The 9,824-nt window shown below is 41.4% G+C and overlaps 1 protein-coding gene across 1 annotated transcript in view; it reads left to right on the plus strand.

Moving 5' to 3' along the window:
• The window catches only part of crb2a (crumbs cell polarity complex component 2a), a 37,198-nt gene that overhangs the window by 21,261 nt on the left and 6,113 nt on the right, over nt 1–9,824 (plus strand). The window contains exons 2-8 of the mRNA XM_037691860.1: nt 634–1,326; nt 2,253–2,448; nt 3,707–3,846; nt 5,357–5,527; nt 5,612–5,725; nt 5,932–6,885; nt 9,181–9,752. Coding sequence (XP_037547788.1) covers nt 634–1,326; nt 2,253–2,448; nt 3,707–3,846; nt 5,357–5,527; nt 5,612–5,725; nt 5,932–6,885; nt 9,181–9,752 — 2,840 coding nt within the window. The remainder of the gene's footprint in view (nt 1–633; nt 1,327–2,252; nt 2,449–3,706; nt 3,847–5,356; nt 5,528–5,611; nt 5,726–5,931; nt 6,886–9,180; nt 9,753–9,824) is intronic.

Consider the following 9,824-nt stretch of genomic DNA (forward strand, 5'->3'; position numbering starts at 1 on the left):
TTTTATGTCCAGAGGACCAGATTGAACTTTTTTGGAGTAGTTCATTAAGTTTGCCTTTTGTCTCTATTGTTTTCTTTTCTTGAACAGTCAAATGGGCCTGCTTAAAGCACAACTATCCATCCATCCATCATCTTTTACCCGCTTCTTCCATTTGGGGTCAGGGGGGTCGCCGGTGCCCATGTCCCGCAATCACTGTGTGAGGGGCGGGGGACACCCTGGATGGGTCTCCAGTCCATCACAGGAACAGATAGAGACAAATGAGACAAACAACCATTCACTCTCTCACGCACAGAGGGACAATTAGGGACAATTTAGAGTTACCAATCAGTCTAACATGCATGTTTTTGGTCTGTGGGAGGAAACTGGAGTACCTGGAGAAAACCCACGCATGCACGGAGAGAACATGCAAAGTCCACCCAGAAAGGCCCCTGGACCGGGATTTGAACCAACGACCTTCTCGCTGAGAGGCAACAGCTCTACCAGTTGCGCCACCGTGCTGCCCTAAAGCACAACTAAGACAATCAATTGTATATTTTTATGTAAGAATTTGTAGTAATTTTTTGGAACTCAAGCTATCGTGATTGTTTAACTTGTAATGTTTGACCTCATTATAACCCTTATTTTATTTTGTAGGAACGCTCTGCAGAGCCACATCAGAGAAGTGTTTGTCTGCACCCTGTCAAAATGGAGCCACTTGTGTGGACACCAAGGATGACTATGCCTGTATCTGTGCCAGAGATGGTGTGCAATACATGGGAAAAAAATGTGATGAACTTTACGATGCCTGCTCCTTTGCTCCATGTGAAGACTGCACCAGCATACCTGGTACAACAGAATACCATTGCATTTGCCCGGATGGACTTAAGGGTGACAACTGCACAGAGGAAATAGATGAGTGTCAGAGCAACCCCTGCTTTGAGCCTCGTTCTCTGTGTGTAGACCAAATAAATGGGTACTTCTGCAGGTGCCCTGCAGGTTATGGAGGTCAAGACTGCAGGACACATGTGACTGACTGCACTGATGAACCCTGCAAGAACAATGGCAGTTGTGCCTTACAACCAGATAGTTTTGAATGCCTCTGTGCACCGGGTTTCTCAGGAAGGACCTGTGAAGTGGACGTAGATGAATGCTTATCAGAACCTTGTCAGAATGGTGCTATTTGTGTAGATGGCGTGGCAGAGTTCTATTGTTTCTGTGTGCCTGGTTTTCAGGGTTTCAACTGTGAAATCGACATCAATGAATGTGCTTCACAGCCCTGTGAGAACAATGCAACCTGCATCAATGAGAAGGACCACTATGAGTGTGAGTGCCTGATAGGCTTTGCAGGTAAGGCTGAAAGTACATACAAGGATTTAGAAAGAAAAACAATTTCTGACCAGATTTTATTTTTCCCAGGCTACTGCTATTGATAGATTGCAAGAATCCCATTTGAGACCATTGATCATACATTTCAATACTACACTATGTGTATCTTCCTTCTCTTGTTGTAGGAAACTGAAACCAGTAGGATGCAGTTTACAGGAGCTATAATCATTATTTTTTGGAACCAGAATCTAGTTGCGGCACATAAGTACTGCCAACTTCCCTGCATACAAATATACGTACATGCCCTTTTTTTTAGGCTTGAAAAATCTTATAGCTAAACATATTCTAACAAATATACATTTGAACAATTGTAAACACCTGAAAAAATATTTAAAGTATGTTTGATATTTTTAATAAAGAAAATGCTCTCTTTGTTTACACAGAGGGGCTTAAAACATGTACACTGGGAACCATTATGACATCTACTTTCAGGATTATGTATGAGGTCCAACAACCTTTAGTCACTGGTTTCTGGTAGACTTCCAGTCACTGAACTGTACTGCCGAGTGTCTCCAGTTGACCAGCTGAAAAAAATTGGAAGTCTGTTGTAAATTACTGCCATGCATTTGTAGTGTTTTCTAGATTTTCTGACCCCTCAAAGTCCTTTTACTATAAATCCCATTCATCCTGGGCGTCCTCCAGTGTCTTTCCCAAGGACACGTTGACATGTGGAGGAGGAAGCTGGGATTGAATCACCGACTCTCTGACTCATCATTCAACCATCCAAACCATCTTCGGCCACATTCAACCTGTAGTTTTAGCGTTTACTTACAAAAACATGATCAATCCTCTGATTGTGATTTGAAAATCTCAGTTGATTGCTTTATTTTATTTTTTTACTCTCAACGATTTCTAACTAAATGGCAGATATTCCTCATTATTTTTAGGAGTCAACTGTCAAACTGATTTAGATGAGTGTGGGTCCAATCCCTGCCAGAACGGAGCGACGTGCCATGATTTGATTGGCATGTACTTTTGTGAGTGTCCACCTGGATTCAATGGCACCGACTGTGAGGTGGATGTCGATGAGTGTGCCAGTGAGCCCTGTCAGAATGAAGCATTCTGTCGAGACATGGTAAACAGGTACGCAAGTACGTTTGGACAAGTGGCTGTAAAATAATTCAGGAGATTTCTTTTTAGCTTGTGCTGCACATATTTCAGGCAATAATTGGTTACTTTAAATGGTTACAGTTTGTACTTCTACTGTTTGTTTTGTTGCCGTTTATTAGAATAAAAATGACATAATGTAACAAATATTTCTATTGTAGGCTAAACTGTATAACAAAATTATCTACTGCCCTTTTTTGACTTTGGTACCTTAAAACTCAAATAAAATGGACTTTTAAATTTGATTATAGATAATTCTCCAAAATCATTTAAGAATAATACATCTGACTTGAGAGAAATTTTGTTTTAAATCATTCTAAAAATATGTAATACTGTACTGACAAACACTGTGTACACTGATTTGAAGCACCAGCCATTACCACTAGAAGCCCCATAACTGATTAAATCTAACCGAGAGGTCAATTAACACTCATGTTGCTCACCTTATCTACACCTATCAACTGAAAATGTTTGCACATTCAAGTCAAGTCAAGAGTAGTTATTTAGGAATATAGGGATTTTCGGACCACAGTCCCACAAAATACATACACATCGAAGTATTTGTCACAGCATGATCCTATCACAGCTTTACACAAAAATGTTGTTGTGCATACAGTTTATATTTGCACAGCTGAAATATATGCATTTCTAGATTTGGAAGCACTTAGCTGCATGCTCCAAGTAACCAAGACTTTTCAGTCACAAACAGACATTCGGCTGACAAAAGAATTAGGATTTCATGCACAAAAATTTATGTATAGTATCATACAGATTGTAGACAAAAAGGAAGTGGTTGTCATCTTCAACAGCTTCAATTCCAAGAGCATGTGTACAGAATGACACCGCCGCTCATCTGTAGGTATAGAAGACCACCTGCCACTTTCAATGGCTAGACTATGTGCTGAACATCTTAATGGTAATAAGGACCTGCTATATTTTATATTGAATGCTCAGCAATTATGTTTCAAGAAGACTTTTATACAGTAAATGGTGTGTGTGCATTGCTGCACAAATGCTGCTTTAAAATACCTAATAAAGCATTATAATCACCAACAACTTGAACATTCCAGGCATTACTTAAACCTGGTGAGTGTAGCAGAGCTTTAGCATAACCAACCCAAGCCTTTTTGGCAACGGCGTCTACTTCTAAAAGCAATTTGTAACACTTGTGGATGTCTAGTAAAAGTTCTAAAAGTTGATAATATGCTCTGTCCACACCTGTTTTGTCTTACAGCTATGAATGTGACTGCAGTAACACGGGATTTGAAGGGGACAACTGTGAGGTGGATATTTCTGAGTGTGACTCTGATCCATGCCAGCATGGTGCCACATGTTTAGAAGGAGTCAAAGGATATGCATGTTTGTGTTGGCCAGGTAATGAGCAGCACTGTTGTACTTTCTGTCCAAACACAAGCCCAATGCTGGAGAAAGTAAGCTAATGAAAACCTGTATATAGGAACCATACCAAGTCATCTGGAAGGCTTCTTTTGTTGCTGAGATGTTTCGTCCTTCAGCCAAAGGACTTCTTCAGTCTGAAGAGCCCAGTTTGGTTTGGTGGGCTCCTCAGACTGAAAAAGTCCTTCAGTCCTTCTTTCCACAGCCACGTCTTCCAGCTCTTTTGAGAGGATTCCATGGCTTTCCCAGGCTAGCTGTAAGACAGATTCTCTGGTGTGTCCTGGGTCTTCACTGGTGCCTCCTCTTAAATAACAATACAGTATCTGAGAATCCTCCTTAAGTAGGCATCCCGGGGTTGTCTTTACCAGATACCCAATCCACTTCAAATGGTTCCTCTCGATGTGGAGGAGCAGCAACTCTACTTCAGGTCTCTCCTCATAGCTGAATTTCTCACCCTATCTGAAAGGAAGAGGTTACCCTACAGAGAAAATTCATTTTGACTGTATCTGCAGTCTTGTTCTTTTGGTCACTACCTAAAGTTTGTGACCGTAGATGATGGTAGCTGCATAGACTGACCGATAAACATTGAGCTTTGCCTTTCACCTCAGCTTCCACTTCACTACAACAGAGTGGCACAGAGTATGCAATACTGCGGAAGCTGTAATTATCTGTTTATCTCATGCTCCATTCTTCCCTCACTCATGAACAGAACCCAGCAATCCCATCAAACTCACTCCCAATCTGGAGAAGGCAGTCTATATTTTTTAACAGAGGACCACAAAACACAATGTACTTTAGCTCATTAAACATGAACACGTATTAATCTGAATATTTGCACTGTGTTCCCTTGTCCATATTGTTCCACTGTCAAGCTCCATGTCAAAAAATCAACCAGAATTCCACCCAACTTCAGAATTTCTGACTCAGAAATTAGGATTTTTCTGACAATTTCCAACGTCAAAATCCAACAGGGCTGCCTCAAGCACAAAAAATGGTGATAGTTGCAGTAATTAACTTTATTTTACTTTTGTCAGTTTGGTGGCACAGTGGCAGAGTTGGTGGAGAGGCAACCTTCCACGAGAAGGTTGCCCTATCAAATCCATGCCAGGAGCCTTTCTGGGTGGAGTTTGCATGTTCTCTCCGTGCATGTGTGGGTTTTCTCCGGGTGCTCCGGTTTCCTCCCACAGACCAAAAACATGCATGTTAGGCTGATTGGTAACTCTAAATTGTCCCTAAGTGAGAGTGCGAGAGTGCGAGAGTGAGCGGTTGTCTCATTTGTCTCTATGTGCCCCTGTGATGGACTGGAGACCTGTCCAGGGTGTCCCCCGAGTTGAGTTGAGTTCTGATTTTAAAGGCACAGTAAATAGAATTAAGAATTAGTAAAGATAGAACAAATACAGATTTGTTGTTATTACAATGCCTCATATTTAATGTGCAGTTTAAAGTGTTTTTAATAGCAGGTAGTTATATTTGTGTCTTTGTTCTCCAGGTTATGAAGGACCCAACTGTGAAAGCGATATAAATGAGTGTGCTGAAAAGCCTTGTGAGAACGATGGGGAATGTTTTGAGCGCTCAGATCTGTCTCCCTGGGAGTTGGACTGGGAACTTAGCTTTGCAGATGCAGCTGGATATATCTGCCAGTGTCAACCAGGTTTTGCAGGTTTGTAAAATAAATATAATTGACCAGCATATAATCGTCATCATTTCCAATGCAGTATTACCTCTGATTCGTTCTGCCCCACAGGAGAGAATTGCTCTGTAAACATTGATGAGTGTGAATCTGAACCCTGTCATAATGAAGGCACTTGTAAGGACAAGATCAATGGTTACATCTGTACATGCCCCGTTGGCTTCTTAGGTAAGTTTTACAACTTTCAATGTACAGACTGAATCACTGCATGGGTGCTGAATTTAAATACTTCATGGAATATAATTTTGTGTTTGCAAATAAATTAAAAAATGATCAATAATATTGTGTAATAAGTTTGAACAAACAATAAAATACAAAAATGTAATTTCTTTCTTATCATATCATACATAATAATTAGACTAATCTCTCTTTAGGTAAACTGTGTGAAGTGGACATTAATGAATGTGAGAGTGAGCCCTGTCAAAATGGTGGCTGGTGTGAAGATGGTAAAGCATCCTACTATTGTCGCTGTCCTGGACCTCAGCCAGGAGCACTTCCATGGGGAGGTGATCACTGTGACGTCAAACTGTATGGATGTGTTGGCCATAGGTGCCAAAATGGAGCCGCCTGCCTTCCAATACTAGAAGATGGAAAGCATAAGCACGAATGCTTGTGTCCTCCTGGCTTCTATGATGCTCAGTGCTCCACAAGAACAACATTTTCCTTGCCAACTCCTGGATTTATTCACATTCAAGTTGCTCTAAAAGAACGATCCCGCAGAGAGGTCGAACACCACGATCACCAAGGTTTCGGGGTACAGCTTCGCTTCCGGACAACAATGCCCGAAATGTTGCTCTTCTACAGAGGTGATGTGGATAACTACCTCCTTCTGGAGATTTTTAATGGTGGTCTTCATGCAAAAGCTTTTTCTGAAGAGTCTGAAATGGATGTAACATTTTCCAAGCCAGTTAGTGATGGAGACTGGAGAGATGTCCATGTGCTTTTAGATAGCAACAGTCTAGTCTTGATTCTGAAAGGTCTGGACTGTGAAGGACATGGGTGCACAGTTACAGATGGGAGTGCAGAAGAGCCTCCATTCCAACCCTCTGAAGCCTTTACTAATGTTTATATAGGTGGAGCGCCAAATGAGCTTTTGCAGCTTTCAAGAAGTGGAGCAGGATTCATCGGATGTATTGAAGACCTAATAATTGACTCAAAATACATCCTACCCCAAACTCTTCCAGGGGATCAAAGTTATGAGTTAGGGTGTAGTAAGACCGAGTGGTGTAAGCCTGACCCCTGCAGTGGACATGGACACTGTGTAGACCTCTGGACCAGCTACCAATGTGACTGCTACCGTCCCTTCTATGGGGAAAGCTGTTCTGATGGTAAGTGTCATTACAACAAGTAAAACTTAACATAGCCTGACTGGTCAAGATTTTTATGTAGTTCAAAATACTAAATGCTATCTTTATTTATATCCATATTTTTCTATTGTGCTTACATATGTAAAAAGGCTGCCAGTAAGACTTTGATAAATGAGCCTAACTTCAGTATTGGTGATATTTAACTTGGTAACTGTCACTCTCCTTTACATTATTAACCAATGGCAGTGGTTAGTTTTATTCTGATTGGTTCTTTAGTTATATACATGGCTATGTGAATACTTACTGTATGATTTCTAAATATAAATGCATATATACTCCCTTTTGTGTATTATCTGTTGATCTGAGTCATCCCCACAGCATGATGCTGTCACCGCCATCGTTCAGTTTGAGTATGTGTGTGTGTGGTGAGGGGTGCTGTGATAGATGCAATGTTGTCTTGGATGACCAAAAATTAAACTTTAAACGTATGATCTCAACAACGTTCCCATTCAACGGCACTGTTCAATGACCCAGAGCAACGTTTTGAGTCAGATTCATCCATTTCAGCACTCCATCTCCATCATCCTTTATTCATTTTATATACTGTACGGTATATGTAGGATTCTTAAGTTTGGACAAGTTATTTGTCCACAGACTACTCCCTCTATGAGTCTCCTTTTTCCAAGTCATTAAACTTGAGACTCCTGACAAAAGTTATACTCTCATCCTGTCTTCCTCTTCTCTGAACAAACCTGTACATTTTCTTTATTGTGGCATATGTTCTGGCAGTGAATTTGCATTTCATTTACAGAACCATTATAGTATTATGGGGGGGGGGGGGGGAGTGGTGGCACAGAGGTTAGAGAAGGCGAGCCCGTGATCAATAGGCTTCTGGTTCGACCCCCCTGACTGACATTAAAAAAATATAATAAACTGTAGGTTGGAAAAGTGAAGCATTTGACCCACACTGGACCTTTGATCAAGGCCCTTAACCCCATCATCTGCTCCCTCGGGTGCCCTAGATGCAGCTCTCCGCTCCACACAGAGGGATGTGGTAGCTCGGTGGTCTGTGGCTGCGTCAGGAAGGACATCCGATGTAAAAACAATTGCCATGTTTTTGTGTGAGTTACTTTGCTGTGGCGACCCCTGAAGAAGAGAACAGCTGAAAGAAAAAGAAGAAAAACAACCTTCATAGTGTTATAATTGCAAGGGCGTCAGAAGCATCCGTAATGTGGGGGGGACACAATGATGTGTGTAGGTGTTTGTGTGCGCGCGCACACGTAAAAAAAGTGTACACTAAAAGCAGCATTTCACCTAGATTTCCTTTAATTCCACACATTTAAAGCATGTTTCTCAACAAGTTTGTGTAAATTCAGCTGTGGGTTTAAAGTAATTTTAACTTTAATACAGAGCGTCAGGTCGGCACTATTTGTGTTTATAGAGAAATAAAAAACATCACCACTGGACTTTTTTACTTGTGTTCAACACTACTCAACTAAAGGATGTTTCTCATGAAGCTTGAGGACAAGAAGGTGTGGGGTTTTAAAGACATTTCAACTTTAATGCAGCTGAACACACAGCGTCTCTTACACCTGCAGCATCTTACAGCGTCACAGTTACTGCTAAGAGAACATGCTACAGACGTAGCGCTGCACTCAAGCATCCTCCTAACATGAATATATGTTTAAGATCAACCCCCTGGTCAACAACTGCACGCACCAAGTTCGCTAAACTGGCCAGTGAGCAACACAGAGGTGTCTCCATCTACTCCACCTGTGCACGTTTTCTGCCGAGGCAGGAGGAGACTCATCAGCCTGCAGCCTGCACAGTTTCTGCTCTGTGTGTAGCGTTTGAGGTAACCAGGAAAACCTGGAGTGGAGTTTTAGTGGTTTGAGTATTCTCCTATTAATCAAGTGGAATGGATTTGTTCACGAAGAAAGAGAAACTGCACCGCCTGAACTAATGTTTTATAGAAAAAGTGTGTGTGTGTGTGTGTGTGTGTGGTGGTGGTGGGAGGGGGGGGGGGGGTCCAAATGAACGTTTTTTTTAATGTGGGGGGTACATGTCCCCTTCACATATAATGGTTGCGACGCCTATGTATAATTGGATTCCATCAATATCTATGGGTTTGAATATGAATGTTGAATTGTATGTAAATGAGATTAAACTAACCCATTTTCGTTTTTGTGTGTGTCGTGGAACTAAGTTTTTGTTAGTTAGACTATACATATAAACTGGATTGACTTTATTGAGCTGAATGGCCATATTTTACTTTGAATAATCTTGTTTTAACATTGTGTGTGTATCTTTTGACAGAATTTCTATCATGGACTTACAGCCACGAGGACACAATTAGTTTTAGTGTCTACAATGTAGGCAAGAGCCATGGAAGCAACTTCAATGTCTCTTTTTTCCTGAGATCATTAAAGCCTGATGGACTGCTGTTCCAGTTGAGGAGACCCACCATAAGAGATGAGGGGGAAGTCTACTTTTCAATCTACCTAAAAATGGGTAGAGTGTTTGTCAGCTCTCTGCCCAACAGCACTCCACTGATAGCTCCAGTTTTTGTGACCACTGGCGAGAAGCAATTTCTTTATGTCGAAGTCAGACATGGACATGTGATCGTTGATCACGCAGGCCTCAACTATGGCATAGGAGAAATCCCTGAAGTGACTGTCAACAGTGGTGATCAGGCCCATGTGGGAGGACTTCCAAGAAACTGGGACTCAGAAAAGTGGGGGGGACACTTCAAAGGCTGCCTCCAGGATCTTCGTTTGGACTCGGTGCATTTGGATCTGGATGGCTGGAGTAACTCAAACAAAAAAGTCTATTTATCAACTAATGCTAAAAATGTGAAGGAAGGCTGTATCAGTGACGACACATGCAAGGTAAGAAATACTTTTCTTTGGTTTGTACTAGTCTATTACTTTTTGAACTTTGTCATGGAGACTTGTTTCTTG

The sequence above is a fragment of the Nematolebias whitei genome, chromosome 18 (genome assembly GCF_014905685.2).
Source record: "Nematolebias whitei isolate Nwh7 chromosome 18, NemWhi1, whole genome shotgun sequence".
In the NCBI taxonomy this organism is placed as follows: Eukaryota; Metazoa; Chordata; class Actinopteri; order Cyprinodontiformes; family Rivulidae; genus Nematolebias; species Nematolebias whitei.